Source organism: Ptychodera flava, chromosome 20 (assembly GCF_041260155.1).
Source record: "Ptychodera flava strain L36383 chromosome 20, AS_Pfla_20210202, whole genome shotgun sequence".
Lineage (NCBI taxonomy): Eukaryota > Metazoa > Hemichordata > Enteropneusta > Ptychoderidae > Ptychodera > Ptychodera flava.
Window position 1 is genome coordinate 26,612,642 of NC_091947.1, and position 19,247 is coordinate 26,631,888.

At 37.4% G+C, this 19,247-nt stretch overlaps 1 protein-coding gene across 1 annotated transcript in view; it reads right to left on the reverse strand.

The window, feature by feature from the left end:
* Positions 1–19,247, reverse strand: part of LOC139120443 (golgin subfamily A member 4-like) — a 101,662-nt gene that overhangs the window by 61,464 nt on the left and 20,951 nt on the right. The window contains 1 exon segment of the mRNA XM_070684852.1: positions 1,029–1,244. Coding sequence (XP_070540953.1) covers positions 1,029–1,244 — 216 coding nt within the window.

Sequence of the window (19,247 nt, forward strand, 5' to 3'; positions counted from 1 at the left end):
CTTCCAAACTCATTTACATAATTTTCATATGAGCTTGAAATATATGTATGCTTTTGGCAGAATACAAAATTTACAAAAATGTGAAATATCTCCAAACAAGGAATGACCAAGTGGAGGCAAGGAAAGGATTTTATGGTGATTGCCCTTTTTGTGGCAACACTATGGAATAGTCCAGAGTATTTTGTATGTCAGCTCATTCCACTTTTGGCAGGAACAGGTATGAGCAGCATGGCACAGAATGGTAACTTAAGTTTTTGAAGTTTGTGTGCAGACAATAATGACGGATATAGAAGCATGCTCATGACAGTAATAAAGAAATTACAGTAAGAGACAGTATGTGTGTGTGTCTGTGTTTGTGTGTTCCTGTATGTATGTACACAAGGGAACAAGTATTTCATTCATGCATGTACATTCGTGCGTAGCAGTCCAACAGAAACACTACTGGAAAGACAAAACAAAATAATATGTAAAACATGCAAGGAAAACAAAGAAACAGTATCAAACAGGCATTTAGTAAACATTCAACATAATAAACATAACAAAGAACAATAATACTAGGTTCATGGTGGCCATAGTCAAGGTAAATAATATAGGTTTTTGAAATACGCTGCAGTCAAATCATGAAATTCTTCAATGATTTACAAATTGATAAATTACATTTAGTTACTGGATTTTAGAACTGGTATCTAATTGTTTTAAACTTTCGACTAAATGCTACTTTTTCACTGGATTTCTTTTATGAATACCTACCTACTCATCATGTTTTATACACTTCACCTTTAAAAATTCTAATTATTTTGAACACACTCTTCTCTCTCTCCTCTCTCTCTCTCTCTCTCTCTCTCATCAGTACACCTCTCCCCTCATCTATTCTTAGCTCTAATCTCTCATCCTTTACACTTTGCACTGCTGACTTCTTTCCCTTTTATCTAAAACACTGCTACTCATCTCTGACTACTTAGCATTCACATGAAAGGGACAACACTATCACCACAATCAAAGTGTGTCCCATCATCATTGATACTTACAGGACTAAGCCTTCCCAAAGCATCAGGTCGAGGGCTTGGTATCTGTCTTGGAGATGGACTGCTTTTCTCCCAAGTTTCGGCCATCTTGACCAGGGTTTGAAGTTCTCCTTTCAGCGAATCTTTCTCAGCTTGGAGTTTCTTTGACTGTCCGCTCTGTTGGCCGACCTCTTTCTGCAGCTCGCTAATAACCTTGTTCTTCTTTTTCAGCTCATCCACCTGGTAAGTGACCAATGAAAAGTGTACTTCATAATTCTTTGAATAATATATAACTATATTCAAATAAGTCATGTGTATCTCAGCCAGCGTCATTTTATTGATGCACCCATAAGGTCATTATCATGTCATACGCAAATGCATAAGGCTGGCCATAGTTGAGGTTGACATTGGACTTCCAGGTTATTCTATCACATGGAGCTTGTGTGTGTGACTTAACGTTGAAAAACATCACTCATGTTTACAATAACATTGGAAACATGAAAGTACATAGTGTGAAGAATGGCAAAATTCATCACAACTTACAAGTCACCGAAATTCTTTTCTCGCAGACAGAACTACAATGTGGTGTATCACTGATTTCTTCAAAAATTTTCGCCACAAAATTATAGGATTCAAGTGTATGATTATGAAAGAAGTGCTAAGTCTTGCTTTACAACTTCCAACCAACACATGTACTCCCCTTAAAATTCATATCTCTGGTAATGCATTTGTGTGGTAATAACCACAATGATGTCAAATATCAGAAATATTTCATTAGCTGCAGTTGTCCACCTGTTCAGTTGACGTCACAATCAATTTTAATTAGCTAATGTGTGTAACATAACACAACTGACGATCAAAAGGAATCCAATAAAGAAAGAAAATTAAAGAAAATTAGTCAGATGTGACTGTATTCGAAATTGAGAAAACATGTCTACTGTATTCCCAATGAGCAAATATGAAGAAAGAAACGTGGCTGTTCCCTGTATTCACTGATTGGCTACCAGGAAATGTACTTGACACCAAATTAATGACTTGAATTTGTATGATCAATAGTCAACTTTCAATGTACTGGATGTGAAAACAGAGTATATAGATGTAATAGAACACACTTTTCCACCATGTCTGATTGTATCAATTATCTGGAAACCATTCACTCATTACTGGCCCTCATGTCCAAGTACCGGTGTTTGCGTCAGGCTCTACTTTGAAGACCTATCATCTTTCTATTCCAGTGACCAGACAGCCTCAAGAGACTCGGAGTAGTGTTTCAATAAAAAAGGAATTGAGTTTCAATAAACACACACCGGTTGATTGAGCAAATCTTTCAAGTGCTCTCATGTGTGTAAAACTTGATACATTTCAACAATGTCGGAATGATGTACATTTACCATATTTACCGGCAGTAGCCTACCTCGCACTTCCAACAGGACATCTGAGGTCAACTTTAAAGTCAGAATCAGAAGATTGCCCCCCAAAACATTTGAAGAACAGGAACCACAGAATGCAAAGCAAACTTGTTGTTTTCGTGTTTCTGAGTAATTGCCACCTGGTAAACATACTTGGCCACAAAACAGCCTCATTACGCGATATCATTGTCTTGCTTGCTCTTCTTTTGACTTTTGACTCACATTTACATGAATATTTGATGAATTTCATTCATGACCACACATGAATGGGACAAAAATCAATATCGTTCCTTGCTGGTACAATTAAACTACCCCTAAATGGAACATTGTCTTAGCAAAGGGAATTTAACACTCAAAAGTTAAAGCCCCAAGTGACTGTAACTGTCGACAAATTTTTTAGTTATTGACTTGTTCTGAAGGGTAAAATGCACATGTACAGATACTGTAGCAGTATTTAGGGGGTTCCAAAATTTGATAATATATTGGCACGGGAATGTCATTACCATATCCTGGACAGACAGCAAATTAATCCATACCTTGAAACAAATAAGACAAATGCCTATATTGGCAAAATAGTAAAGTTTAATTTGTTGAATCACTGATCTATTCTATCTGCGTTTTTCCTCAAATTTCATCCTCATCTGGTGAACTTCTGTCACCATCTTAATACAATGTCTGTGGTTTTACGACTTATCCGGACACCAAACTTGCTAATTACCCAGCAACTTCGCTGACGATATTGAGACTTTGATCGGTAATTACCAAAGCACTTCGGTAATTCACCTCAAACTTGATACTTGATCTGGCTGCATGAGTGCTCCATGGGGTACACAATGTGTATACAAAGTCACTGATAAGTATCATACTAGTGCCATAAACTAATTTGTGAGGAGGGGTTGGCATTCCACTGAACAGCATTCCTCAGTAAAACCAACATACAAAAAGCACATGTACGTATGTACATGTGTGCTGTTCATCCGTGTTACATGTAAAACTCAACTACGGAGAGGTATAGGAGAGTATAATGGGTCGTTAGAGTTTGTTAAATTACTTTTCAGAACAGAAGAACTATTACTAACGTTAAAGCAAGCTGACATTTGAATTCCTGTTACGGCATTATGAGGAAAATCCTACATTATCCAGTTTATTTAATCCTATGACCCTCCGTCTCCGTCACCTAAATAGAATAGTCCCAATCCGTGCGCGCATCCGCCATTGGTTTTCACACTGGTTTTCACACTGTGCTGTTGATCGGCAAAGTACAAGACGTCTTTGTTTCACTTTTTTTTATTTCAAGATATGATTCATGTGAAAATTTTACCAAATGTCACTGATGGGATTGTGTTTTCAATTTCATTTGATGCAGGGATATGAAATACCGTGTCAGTTTAGCTCGGAATCATTGCTGAGTTTTGCTGCCTTTTGGCAATGGTTGTCTATCAGCATAAATGTGATCGAGGAATGCCCGTTCATGAAGATAGAGAGATTGAAAATCTTTTCTGTATTCTAGCTTCCTTTACAATTTCTTCAGGTGTAAGTCGATTTAGGAAAGAGATTGAAAGTTTGAGTGGTGTTCAATAATTGTGCCTAAATCAGCACGAATTGAGCGGAAAAAGTATTTAAGTAGGACTGTTCAATCAGGCATGATGTCCATTGAAGTTACAGAAATATTTTTGGTGCAGTGGGCAGGTTTACTGCAATGCAAGTTGTATTTGTCCTGTGCCATTTTCATCACTTTGTTCAGCAATTTTTTGTATGGGTACACTGTTGAAAACTTTGAGTGCAAACTCATGTCTCAAATTGGTTTATGCTATCACTGTATGCACTGAGATGTCGGCGTCTGTGTTTACACTTTGCCACCCATGGAGTTACTGCAGCCAGATCAAGTATCAAGTTTGAGGTGAATTACCAAAGTGCTTTGGTAATTACTGATCGAAGTCTCAATAGAGCCGTTCACATTAGCCAAAAAAGACTAGGCCCTTGTCCTAGCCAGGTTCGTGGCCGACCAAAAAAACAGGTGTGAACGGTTCTGGCCGGCCACTGTCCGGACAATTTCTGTCCTAGTCGAGAGGGGTGGTTTGTGGCCGACCCAGGTCTCTGGCCGAGCAGTAAACAGCGTATGTGAACGCGTTTTGTCCGACTCAGGTCCCAGTTGACGCCCTCTGTAGTTGACATGCAGTGTAGTCTTTGACCTATTCGACGATTCAGTATCATTTTAGACATGGCGAGTCGAGGAGTCACTGGGTACGGAAGAAATCAAGTGTCTTTTAGGCATTTGGAATGAAGATATGGTGAAAATCTGATGAACGGCACGTCAAGGGATCGAATCGCCTACAATATCATCTCACAGCGTTTGTAATAAAGGGAAAGCGGCTGCACAACATCGCCTACACTATTTTTTTTTTCTCTGTGTTTGTGTTTGATTTTGTGTGTTTGGCTATTGGTGTAGATATAAGCCATGGCGAGACGTAGCCGTAATCTGGCTGTCGAATGACAGGGTGATCCTTTGACGCTACGTTTCGAAACCAGTGTGTGGTTTCTTCCTCAGTCGCTTTTCTTTGGAGATTGCTCTCCTTAGATTTATGTTTCACTGTTCGTGGTTTAATTATTGTCAGTGTTTTTTTCGTCTAGCAAGGAGGCTAGAATACTTATAGCCAAGACGGAGTGAGCTTGGACTCTCTGTTGTGCCGCGCAACAAAGTAAATGCATTCACTGACGTTTTTTCAGACAGAACACCCAAACTAACCGCCATCAAACAATCGCACAAATCAATCAAAATATTCAATTTGTATCCTTTTTGTAACAAATAATTACGTGTGCAGAATTTCTCTACAGACGGATCAATTGGCAACACACTGAAAACATTCATCATTCCAGCGACTGCAGACTGTAAAATGAAATGAGAGAAAAACCGCAACCGTCTTTCTAGGGTTACCTGGTTCGTTCTCAGGAGAAGGACCTATTTCCCAGGAAAAACTATATGGTCAAATAGCCAACTGCGCGATAAAAGCCGAGGCAATCACCAGGCGTAATTTCCATTACTGCGCGAAGGACAGCATATTGTTTATTGTCCTCAAACAAATGCCTGAATATCGGTCTTTTGCATAGTGTCTTTAAGTGTCCAAAAACATATTCAGCTGCGTTGAAGTCAGGCGAGTAAGTTGGCGTGAAAATGTACTGTATTCCCATGAGATCTAAGAATTGTGCCAAAAGTTCACCTCCACGATTGTGATGAGTTGGGCAATTGTCAACAATGACGACGTCGCCAACCATGAGCGAAGGAGTACCATCGTCCATTACCGAATTTGCTGCCTAGAAACGAATCAGTGTCAGGCGCCCCATCCACTACGTTTGCATGACAAGTAGACTCAGCGTTACATTTGGTTGTTTAGCGTACCGCTGTATTTCAACACAGCGAGTGCCGATAGCTGCATGTCCGTACAGGCTATTACAAACTCCCGGATAACTAGATCATGATTCGTCAAAAAAGAGAGAGTAAGAGATGGCATTCAATTATTGGGTCGATGGTAAAAAAATACGATGGGTTCGAGAATAAAACAAAAATACGGTAAATCCTGTACAGAAAGAGCTTGAACGGCGCGGTATCACGTTTCCTGCGCCCGAATCCATATAAACGCCCGATCGAGGAGGTGGTGTTAGCTTCAGCGAAAGTGGGATTGCGTCAACCTAGCAATCTCCACAGCATGCAGCTCAATTTAGATTGCTGCCTTCGTATTGCCAGTACTACACACCTTATCCGTATTATGCGATGCCACCTTACCTTCATCACCGTACGTCTATTATCAATGTCCAGGTGAAATTCCGACAACAGCGAGCACACCGTCAGCGACCGTGACTGTGACCGACTCCTCCACCGCTCTCCCGCTAAACACATCAGCGACTAGTATCCTTACCGATGAATGGTTCCCACCCATTCCCAAAGAACCTCCACCATCGTATCCACAAAAACCTTGAATTGCAAGCAACACGACTGGTATTGCCAGGCTAATACGAACTTGTTGACATTTTCTTGCATGTTCTTGTTTTAAAATTTTAGTGTTTCCATAGACCCTATCCATGCTTGGGGTCAGTTTTGCCCCCAAAACGGAAAGCCTTCGTTTCTGAGTCGGATAAAATCGTTGAAATATTGAAATTTAACTTTTTTCAGTAGTTTTTGTTCTCGATATGTGTAAATGTTTATCGAACATCCATGATGAAATCAACACGTTCAAAACCGTCCTGGTAACGCCAGCACGCCTTTTCAACAAAAAAGATGTCATGATATTTGCTACATTGTCTGTATGTTTTGTCTGTAATAAACGTCAGTTGCTACGTTTATTTTGTTGCTCGGCATGAGAGAGAGTCCACGGTGACTCCGTTTTGGCCGTATGTTTGGGTCCGTTTGTTGTGTTTCATTTTGTTCGGTCGTTTTTCTAAGATTGTGTACTTGTGCATTTATGAGTGTGTCGCCAATGTTTGGATTTCTTTTGTAAGCGATGATCGGTTTCATCGTGAATAAATTATTTAGTGTTTGGTCTTTTTCTATTTCTTCCCAGTTCTTCAGGAGTGCTTGTTTGATGTCTTTTGTTTTGATGTGTGGACTATATTTGGTAGCAAATATCAATTTATTTGTGTTGTTGTTGTGCGTTTGTTTGTGATTTAAATGTGTTCTTCGTGTAGCGTAATTTGTTTCCACATTGATGTTTGATATTTCTTGTTGTGGATATTCTCGCAGTAATAGCTTTTCATTAAATGTTTTGACTTTGTTGTTGAAGTCTTCTTCATTGTTACATGTCCTCATGTACCTTAATGTTTCGCCTTTGATTAGGCCATTGAAGGTTGATTTTGGATGACTTGATTTTCTATGTAGGAACTGGAATGTATGTGATGAATGTATTTTGACCTGTATAAGGTAAAAGGTCGGCTAGACGCTACCAAATGATCTAGGCCAGGACAGCGTTGAACGTAATGTGAACGCGGACAAAAGATTAGCTTATCTTCTCACATTCTGCCGGATTAGTTCTGGCCGGCCCTGGGCCTAGATGTGAACCCCATAAATATCATCAGCGAAGTTGCTGGGTAATTAGCAAGTTTGGTGTCCGGATAAGTCGTAAAACGACAGTAATACAATGTCTTAGTGTCTTTGGGCAGTCGTCATAGACTACATCTACTGGTTTGTAATCCAACAAATGAAACAGAAAACAATAAAAAACTTGTATCAGCCTGTACAACAAGGTCTAACAGCCATCTCCTACATGGATCTTCTCATTGAAACAATGAAAGAGAGATTAAACTGATCCCCCTTTGGTTTTTCAGTCTTGCAGCATGAAGGAACTTGTAGAGTATGAATACTAACCAGTATAAATATGTTTGTACTTCTCGCAAAGATAAACTTAATGAATTAACAAGAGATAAAATGCCTGCTACCCTCTAGTTTACAAGGACAACGGTTTCAGTATCAAGAAAGCCTTGCGGTGCATGTAATCTGGGGTTTAACATTGGATTCTTACCCATCTGTGTGGTAATTATTGGCAAATGTTCAAAAGTCTCCCTTTTGTCGCAGAAACCCTTACGGGTGGCCGCTTGTATCAAAGTTGTAAAATTTAACGTTCTCATTGATAAAATTGGAAGCCATCACTGGAAGAAGTCCATTCCAAGCAAACTTATCACACCTGATATTCTGCCATAACCATAAACCGTAGCTTTAACACTTGCTAAAACCTTGTTTACAGCCCTCCCACATGCATGAACCCCCTCTGGCAAAGGTTCAAATTTTTTCACCGACAAAGGCATCATTTTAACAGCGTAGATTACATGCATGCTGGAATTCAATAGTAGAGAACTAATTGGACGTCAGGATTGAAATGAAATCCGGAAAAGCAATTTGAACTTCTGTAGATGAATACACATGGACACATGTTAACAACAACTCAACATAGTTCTGTGAGGGCGTGGGAGTGGGCGTTGATTAAACACAGGAAAAATTTCTCAGAGTTTGAAAAACAGAAGTTATTTGAATTTTGCACTGGTTAAGTATTATTAACATTTGATTGGAGATCAGCAATTCCCTATGTGGCATGACAGAATTATTTCTGTTCATGCAATGAGGCATTATGGGATATCAATATGGTCATATCAAAGACATTCTACCTCTCATTACAGATATACTGGTATGTAAAATTTGCTAGTAATAGCAGTGTAGTAATTTCATGATTTTGAATTACCTTTTAATTGGCAATTCACAGGATTATTAACCACATACCACAGTTTAAATAACACATACTTGTTTTCAGTTTTAGCAGTATGGTATTCTATTGTCTATTTTGTTGATCATGGATTTCTTCACAAACATCTGCTGTTGTGTGGTAGTCATAATTCTGTATTTTGCCAGGCAATCTTATCTCACCTGAACTGCAATTAATTTTGAAATGTTTGATGACAACATTTAACATGTGCAAACTCTCCCATGACTGAGAATTTTGAAAAGCCCCAGTAGATGAAATTTTCTGATACAGGCATGTTGAAAACATTTTAACTATAACTCCTCATTGCTATCAGTGTCATAAGTAAACAAAAAAACACTTTTTTGATGAGCAATATATTCTTTTAGAATAAACTATCTTAAATGATTCTGAATGTCTTTTCTACGAGGACCTTTCCAACAAATATTTGCAACATATTTATGACTGCCAAAATATTGATATTGAGATTAAGCGGTGGCTATCTAGATAATTTTCCACATATGATGCAAAGAATTGTAGAAATACGGCAAATTAATAAAATTGAAAGAGGGATTGACAATTGTGTTATTTTGTGTTTACTTTCACTTGTGTTGAATGTATCACATTGCAAGGGGATATCTTTCACTGTTGTGTGACAATTGATGGGTTGATATTAAACTCTGTCCATATACCAGGCAATTTATTCTTCTCACTGCCATATGTTCCACTGCTCAATACAAATAACTGTCAACGTTTCATCAATACATGTGTCATGCTACTCCTGACATTTTAAAATTTGTCTACCATATAAAAAACGGTGTGGTTCAAACCATATTCGCCAAATTTGCACACAGCAGTAAAGTCGGCCCCTTCTGAATTCTTAAGCCATGGGTCAAGTATTGGTAAAGCACAAAAATGCTTCATGCCAATTATTATAGTCTAAATATAAGCCTTAGCAAATTGAGAGTGAAAAGAGTTGATTTAGCTCAGGGAACAAAGCTCGATATAAAGCTTGGCAGGATAACGAGAGGGATTTGCACACCCATGTCATATACAGACAGACTGGCCACATCACAATCGCCAGCCCAGCTGTTTCCAAACTAAGCCACTATAAATAGCCAACCAAAATCTCCGCAGCTATTCATGGGCTGACTGATTTTTTAAACTTTTTGTGCTATTGTTCGAATATATGACTCCCTGCAGCGTAGCATACATCAAGGCAGTCTTTTGATAGTGACAAAAATTTGTTAATCTAAATATTTCACATATTCGAAGTAAAAATGTTCATTTTAAGGAATTTGCTAGAGTCCATAATAGGTATAAAATGACAGTTTTCCCTATGTTTTGATAAATGACTCAATCCTTACTGTACTTAGAAAAATTTTATTTTGGTTATATTGTCTGCTATCCATAGCAACATAAAAATCTACTCCCAACATCTCACACTGTAATTTTGGCTATAATAATTGATTGATATACAAGTCCCTGGATTTTTTATTTTTATTGTTTTCATTTGTTCCAAGAATGAATAATAAGATCTGATGGACTAAAGGTTATAATGGTACTGAACAACAGCTGAAGGCACTTTAAGTTTATGACAGTTAAATGCTTTTTTAATGGAGTTAATTTTTTCCCTGTAATTTCTGATTATCAAATCTAAGTAGGTTTATAGCTGAAATGCAATTATATCTTTCATTCTCACACTTAGGTATCAATCCATTGATTTCACAGATGGACTAGACTTAGAAAGATAGGGGATGCCATAGAACACTGAGTTTCTTCATCTTCATACAACAATTGTCAGCGTGGCAACCTGTTATTTTTACGCAGTGTCAATGGCGCTGTTCGCAGTCACAGGTTTGTTGCTTAAGATAGCTGCACGTGCCTGACATCAGACACTGTCACTTGAAATGCGGACGAATTTTGTCAGTCTTGAAGTCTGAGATGTTAATCTGCATTTATGTGTTTATTGTAACATTAGCAGTCACCCACTATGTTGTGTTGTTATTGTTGTTCTTGAATGCGTAACTTCCAAAAATATCATCTAAATTTGCTGACAAATATTCATTTTTTGCAATTAATGAGAAAACAATGACATCATTTACAAACAAACACCAAGCGATTAAAACATTACAAGTTGCATTTTCACAAGGCCTTCATGAAGCCAGTCAGTGCCAGTTGTTTGTTTGTAAACAACAACATGGTACTCTTCATGATATTTTATGAATCAGAGAGAAGGAGAACAAATAAAGTGGAACAAAGACAGGAATCACTAAAAGCTTCAAAGCGTGACCTGAATTCACTAAATCTGCTGATGGAACTGCTAAACCAACAAGTCATCGTTGATGACACAGTCCCCACTTGTTAATGGGTACTTTGATTACAGGTCCTCAGAGAGGATAGAGTCCTCTTCAGTAGGTCTGTGATAAAAATACTTTTGAATAAATTCGCTTGAAAAATGTGTGAGTTGTAGTTCAGGACATGGAAAAATCGTAATAAAATGGCCACACGGTGGCCATATTGGATCTAACAAAACAAATAAATGTGCATATGTATGACATAGGTCAATGTCCTTGTAGCATATTTGATTAAAATTGGTTGAGATATGCCTGAGTTATGGCTTGTACATGAAAAAATCATAACAAAATGGCCGCACAGCAGCCATATTGGATCGTATCACAAAACAAATTAATGTGCATATGTATGACATTGGTCAATCTCCTTGTACCAACTTTGAATAAATTCACTTGATACATGCTGAGTTATGGTTCTGACATGAAAAAAATATAATAAAATGGCCGCACGGCGGCCATATTGGATCGTATCACAAAACAAATCAATGTGCATGTGTATGACATAGGTCAATATCCTTGTACCAAGTTTGAATAAAATCGGTTGAGTTATGCCTGAGTTATGGCTCTGTACATGAAAAAATCGTAACAAAATGGCCGCAGAGCGGCCATATTGGATCGTATCACAAAACAAATTGATGTGTATAGCTATGACATTGGTCAATGTCCTTGTACCAACTTTGAATAAAATCTGTTGAAACATGCCTGAGTAATGGCTCTGTACATGAAAAAATCGTAACAAAATGGCTGCATGGCGGCCATATTGGATCGTATCACAAAAAAAATTGACGTGCGTATCTATGACATTGGTCAATGTCCTGTACCAACTTTGAATAAAATCAGTTGAAACATGCCTGAGTTATGGCTCTATACATGAAAAAATCATAATAAAATGGCCGCCTGGCAGCCATATTGGATCGCATCACAAACAAATCGACGTGCATCTGTATGACATATGAAGTAATCCTTGTACCAAGTTTGAATGAAATCGCTCCAGGCATCTCTGAGATATCTGCGTGAACGGACGGACGCACGGACGGACGGACGGACGGACGCACGCACGGACATGACCAAACCTATAAGTCCCCCCGGACGGTGTCCGTGGGGACTAACAAATCCTGTTTACTTTTAAACAACAGCATTTCTGCCCGGTTTTGCCCTTTGCATTAGAAAATGTTTTCACTTCATTTTATAATTAGGTTACATGTTAATATGCAAATACTGTACGATGCGAAACTCTTCAATCAAGCGATGAAAATGGGTAGTCAGAACTATGATTTATTGTAATTTCTGAATAAAAGAAATATTCTGAAGTTGTTTTGTTGTGAAATGCTCTTTTCAAATATAATAATATGTACATAAGCTATTTATATTTCCATAGGTCTGCCATTTTACATTTTGCAAAATGTTTTTTGTCTTCAATGATATTTCTGGTGGATTTAAAATTCTGAAGAGTAAGCCAGTGATTTCTACTCTAACTGTACAACAGAAAGGACACATTTTACATAAATGTACACCTGTACTTCAAAAAATGTTTTGCTGTTGTGTACCTGGAATCCGGCAGCTGCATTCTTGATCTGTACAGGTAATTCCAGCCACACTTTATTGACAATGTTATTACTCCTTCATTAGATTTTTACATGATTTACAAACCCAATCTATACAGTTGATGGCTTCCTCCGTTCCTCGGCTGTTGCCTAGCAACCAGCAGCAGGTGATAGCATGAACTGTGCATGAGTTCACTGGAATCACGCTGGCAGACCATTTTAATATTGATGACGGAGGTTGTACATTCCTACCTGCTGTTCCATATGTTAAAGAACAGCATTTTGACATAAAAGTACTGCAATTGCTGATTGCTGGCATAAAAATCTCGCTGTTTACATATTTTGGTTGAATTTAGCAATAAAACAGACCCAATATGACATAAAATTCTCACAAGCTTGTTGGAACAACATGAAACATTTCAATTTATAAAGTGCAAACCTGCGCACAAAATTTACGGTATCTTTGTCGACAAAGTGGTATCCAGATAATATATGTGTGTCATTTGAATGCTGTAAGCACCTTTTTTCAACAATAATTTTAAATGTAAAACTATCTCAATTAAAAGTTAAATCAGGACTAACGCACTGAGGTGGAAATGTAGCGGTCATCTATATTCATAGCGGTCATCTCTATTCAGAATTCAAAACGATGAAGATGGAGATTCAGAATTCAATATAGCAACATCCTTATGAATTTCCATATGCAATGCATCTATATATACCTCGAGCACTACAGTATCTCAAACCTATCAGTCTGAATTGCTACACAGGTATTTACAACCAGTACAGTTTATATCTGCACAATGTGACAACTGCCTACTTAATTGACAGAATCAATGCTTCACTGCACAGGTTATGTTATCATTCTAATACCTAATTACAACAAACTAATCACCTGCACTATGTGAATTGGTGATTATAGAAACCTTTTATTTAGATTTATGCAGACTATAATAATTATGATAATAATTGATCTATCATAAAATAATTACTATTGTGCTCCTTTCCTTGAGAGAAATTTTCATCAGGAATATTTATAAGTTGATTTACTATGATTGATTAGCAGAAAATGTAGGTTCAATGACCAACAGTAAAAGATGATGTACATTATACTGACCTCAACTTTTTTAAACCTCTAAATATGCATAAATCTACATTTTTCCTGATCTGTTTTGATCAAACCTTTTCCTAGTTATTAAATTATCTACCAAATATTTATGGCATTTCAGAAATTAAAAAATGCTTTGACGCAGGAGTTGAAGCGGTAAAAGGTGACGATAACCCCTGCATTCAGAACTACAGTACATGCTATGTGTTTGCAGTATTAATACCCAGTGGCAAAAACCTACAAAATATGTAAATATTTACATAAGGTATGCTAACAAGTACAAGTGGACAAGAAGGACATGTGAATGCTACTGTTTAAGAATTGACGGCAAAAATTGTGCAGTTGCTGGTACCATATGCATGGCTAGAAGGCCCTTCCCAGGATGCCTGGGCAGTTGTGGTTAGGTCAAGGGTCATAGAAAAATTGATTGATAACTATTTGAAGTGCACCTGTCTCTCACAGAGTACACTTTGAATAAACAATTATGTTTTTCTCATTGGGTCTTGTGGTAGAATATCAAGGCACCCACCCTCCTGAACTGCGTATAAACAAGCTGTATAGACAAATTTTGGCGACAAACTATCAGAACCATACTTTTGGCATAAACCTTCATTTTTCTATATTTTTGTCACTGAGTAGGCTGTTGTTTTTTAAAAGATCAAGAACCAGTGGTAGATACAAGAATAATCAAACAAAAATATAAACCAACACATTTCCTAAATTTTTCATTGAACGTCAATCAAAAGAAAAACACACAATTACCGCCAACACAAAATTTAACTGAACTTCAATGTGCAATAAGCTTTTGCTTTGGCACCCCACACTGGTCAGGTAACATTCACTCAACAATAGATAACTATACAGTACAGTATTTGATATATTGAATACCGCATACTTATATCTGCAAATAAATACTGAAATGTCAAAATTGTTATAATTTCTGCTTCCTTTGATGAAATTTATGACCGGTGAAGGCAATGTTTACAGTTTGTGATGACCTGATAAAATATGGTGTAATGTTATGACTATTAGTTTTTTCTAACACAGTACTGTACACTATTGACTCATTGAATTAATTTGCATGAAGTTTGATTATCGGTATCAGTAGCTTCACATCCATAAACATGCATATTTAACCTTGCATCTCCTATTAATTGATGTCAAAAATACGCAATGTGACCTTGAACTGCAACAGGTGTTTTCACAAGGTTCGCTGTACTATTTTTGGAATCTCCCAAATCTCCACAAATGTAAACAATAACATTTACCTCAAGTACAACAACCACCAAGAGAATTGTATTCAGGACAGTGCATCCAAATTACAATGGAAAGAATTCTCAACAGCAGATTTTCATCAAAGTCACACATGCTGTGATTTGTAAAGTTGTTCGGGAGGGCATGGCAGAGTGATCATTTTCTAAACCAAACGAGGATGATTCTCATGTTTAGGATAAAGATAATCAATCACCTCGTTTGTCTGCTGTGGCACAGCTTTAGTGTTCAGTATTGAAAAGGTAAAAAATTCACAATTGATCAAATGATTTATTTTTTTGATACAGAACAGCTGGGATAGTCTTTGTATTGAAGAATTCTGTAGATATAAACATTGTCTTCTGGTTTCACTCCTAACAGGCCATTGCAATCCAGCCCATCTATGACTATTTCATTAAGGGTTGGTGTTATTTTTTAATTTTCGCAATGTAATCAAAATGGTGATTAATCTAAGAGTATGTTTGCATATAGCGTAGCTAATATAGCTTTGTGATTGTTTTAAAATTACAGCCTACAGTTCACCGCCCTTAAGAGCAACTAGAGGAAATTAAACCAATGAAATGAATAAGTTATTAATACGGTTCAATCAGTGCCAAGAGAAAGTCAACAAAATGAGGCAGTTGAGTACTGTGACCATAGCAAGTGAATGTAGAACAAAGAAAACCAAAATTTATGGCTGGCTTTGGTCAACAATGCTTATCATATGTCAGCTTCACTCAGTCAAAACATGAAGTCAACTTTACAATCTATGGTATTCAGCTTCTACAGAAAGGAGAATATTAACTCTTCAAGATGCTGGAGGCACAGGGGTAATTTCTAGTCTGCAGTACAAGAATGAATGAATGAAAAGGGATTTCAGTGGAGACAGTATGACATCCTGGTCAATACTTACTGAGTCCTGAGAGTCCAGTCAAGACAGGAAAGCAAGCTTTCTGGATTCATATCAGAGAATCGAACGAAATCAACACAGCTCTACCAGCTGGTGTATTGTCAATTTCACTGGCAGCATTTCACCTCAGTCAGGTGGTACAGCGGTTGACATCGTGACTCATCCACAGAGTTTCCGTTCAGACATGAGATTGAGAGAAATAACGGCGACTCTAATCTACAGTGGTACAGCCAGTCAGCCCAATGCAGACCCGGCATGTACTGGCAATATGTGACAATTCCAGATTGGCACTAAATTCACCTGAGAGTCGCTGTTTCCAAAGCTATGCTTTCATTTGCATGTGAAAAGGCTGCCGCAACCTGACACCCCGTTTGAAAACAGTGAGAGAGACGCATTGTGCCCCTTCCATGCGTTTATCATGTGTAAAATGTTACAAGAGCGTTAATGGCATTACACGATGCGCTAACATATGCCGTACAACAGGGGAGGCTGTATTGGTAAAAAAGGGAGTGATAACAATCTAGAAAACACCTGAGGGAAAACGGCTCTGGCTTCTGTTTCATTATTCTATTAGCCACTGAACAGACTCCCAGGTCTCTCAGACCATTAACACTGCCATTTAATAAATAACCACTGAAAGGTTTCAAAATTTATTCTGCAGGGTTCTGGCAAGGTGCTTGTCATCTAGTGAATATTATAAAGTCAGAGAATCCCTGAGTCACAGAATTTCCAGTCGTATTCAGCTGACTTCTTCTTCGCTGTCATTAAAAGATTACGGGATAATCACGACAAAAGAGAAAGTAAAGTTTATTCACCTTAAAATCACTTCATCTTTCTCTGAGAAACATGACTCGCTGAACTGAAAATGTCCATACTGTGTTCTTGCTTCTTTTTCAAATCTATTCTTAACTGACTATGTATTACTTAAAAGCCATATGTATAGTTTTTCTGATAACTGTATTAAAATACAATGGGACAGTGAATTGCACGCCAAATCAAATTCTACGAATGCATGAAGATTGAGAAGCCACACAGCCTAATCATCAAACCATGATGACATATCTGCCATAAGAAATTTTGTTTTTTGTGAAAATGTTCAGTTTCTTTATTGTTGACACTGTCTTCACTGGCCTTCCTCAGTGAGTGGCCAATGTTATTGACACCTGTTGCTGCTAAATGGAGTCCCATAGTCTATCTCATTGTCTCTTAATTGCTTGACGTCAACTGCGTGAATGGGGGACACTTAGGAAATGCTCATTTATTTTTATGCAAGTTAGGGTACATGAAGGCGATAGCTTTCCATGTCGAACCACAACAAGGAGTGCAGGGTATTTCTTTTCTTTGCTTGTTGTCTCTGTGTTTCTGTCTATCTGTCTTTCTCATTTGCAAATGAAAATAACACATACGGTACATCAAAATAAAGCGAGGGAAATATGTCAATTAAAATAGTAAAGCATGTTAACTTGGACTGTAGACTCTCTCTCACCGTGATTTTCCACCAGACATAAAAAAACACAGAAAGCCTCATACTTTCATTTTTAAAACATTACCACATCATACGAAACAGACTAGAGAATAAAGCACAAGTTCAAGTTTGCCGCTAGCACTATCTGAAGTGAAAGGAAAATACCTAGTATGTTATTCCTACCTGTTTTCAATGCAGTATTCAATGGGCTTCTAACACACCATGTAATGTAGGTATGTGCAATGCTTTAAAACCATGACAAAAGCCGTACCTGTCAACACTGCAGACTCACTATAATATCTCATGGGGTACCTGGTCACTCTGTCCTACAAAGTCCATTTTTTAGGTGCCCAAATCCAAAGATCACAAATCTATGGAACTCTTCTTCAAATGATCCTGGATCCTGTCTTACCTCCACTTTGAAATTCAAAACACACTTAGTCTGGTATCCCTCTTTACCATATGAATTCTAAGCCTTATTAGTATTAATGTATGCTGACAGCTAATAGAGATGTGTCATGGGGTCAAAGGTTACACACCTGATTACAGGTACACTAACACTTACCTACCAATGTTCATTCAACCAATGCAATCACAGAAACTTTCAAATGCCAGTGTTTTTTTTTCAGTTACTATCAAATATCAAAATACAGAGGCAAAATTACAGCTATGGTTGGTGTGCAAACATAAATAATTGTCATGTAAGATTTTACCAGAAGTTATCAGCAGTAATTAATATTGACATGTAGCCACTGCCAAAACTACCAATCTTAACACATAATATACAAAAAATTTTTATGTTTATTGATCAGATAGATTGATGGGATACCTGATAGACTTAAAGTGTTATATTGGGTTGCCATTAGCAACAAATTTACGTAAGAAAAGAAAGATATTGTACAAACACCTTATGGGGGCGCTCTAAACTTTGCAAGGCTTTGATTGCGACTATCCTCAAGCAACATTCTCTCTCTGTTCCAAATTACATATAGGTATTTTTGTAACTTTGCTCAGCACAGTTATTAAGGTAGAATGCCCCTCTGGTACAGATTTTCAGATGCTTTAATTTTTACAAAACTTTTCTCTTCTATAGCTTGTGGGGGCTCATTTTGAAGCTTTTGGAGTAAGAAATATTTTCACTGCCTCAGTCCGAAAGTTTTGAAAGTCGAAATTATATTTTTTCTCCATGGATTTAACACAGGGATGGCACCCATGTTGAATTTCAAATATCAGTAAATCTTGGGCAGTCTGCTTCTCTAGTTCCAAAATTTGCACAGTGACCCACAATTTTATTCCTGATTTTGAAAGAGAATGGTTAAAAGTTGCCATGTGGTATAAAGTTTGAGCAAAAGTTTAAGTCTTTCAGTTTCAAGGTGGGTATTACCCTAAATTCATCATAGCTATATTGGGACTCAGACGAAAGGATATGTCATTTCCATGAAACAAAAATGTTGAGAAACACTACTTTTTTTTGAATACACACTGATACATGTCATTCAAATCATTCTTTATACATCCTGGAAGAACTTCATACATTACTGATTTTGTTTTCAATAACGCTTCTTTAGTTGTCTTTACATTCTAAAAATTCTGAGAATGCTATCAGATTATAATAAAAACAACCAAGTCATCGTTGATGACACAGTCCCCACTTGTTAATGGGTGCTTTGATTACAGGTCCTCAGAGAGGATAGAGTCCTCTTCATTAGGTCTGTGATAAAATACTTTTGAATAAATTCGCTTGATACATGTCTGAGTTGTAGTTCAGGACATGAAAAAATCGTAATAAAATGGCCACATGGTGGCCATAATGGATCGAATCACAATACGGTAGGATAATGTCCTTGTACCAACTTTGATTAAAGTTATTTGAAATATGCCTGAGTTATGGCTTTGTACATGAAAAATCATAACAAAATGGCAGTACAGCAGCCATATTGGATCGTATCACAAAACAAATTAACATGCATATGTATGACAT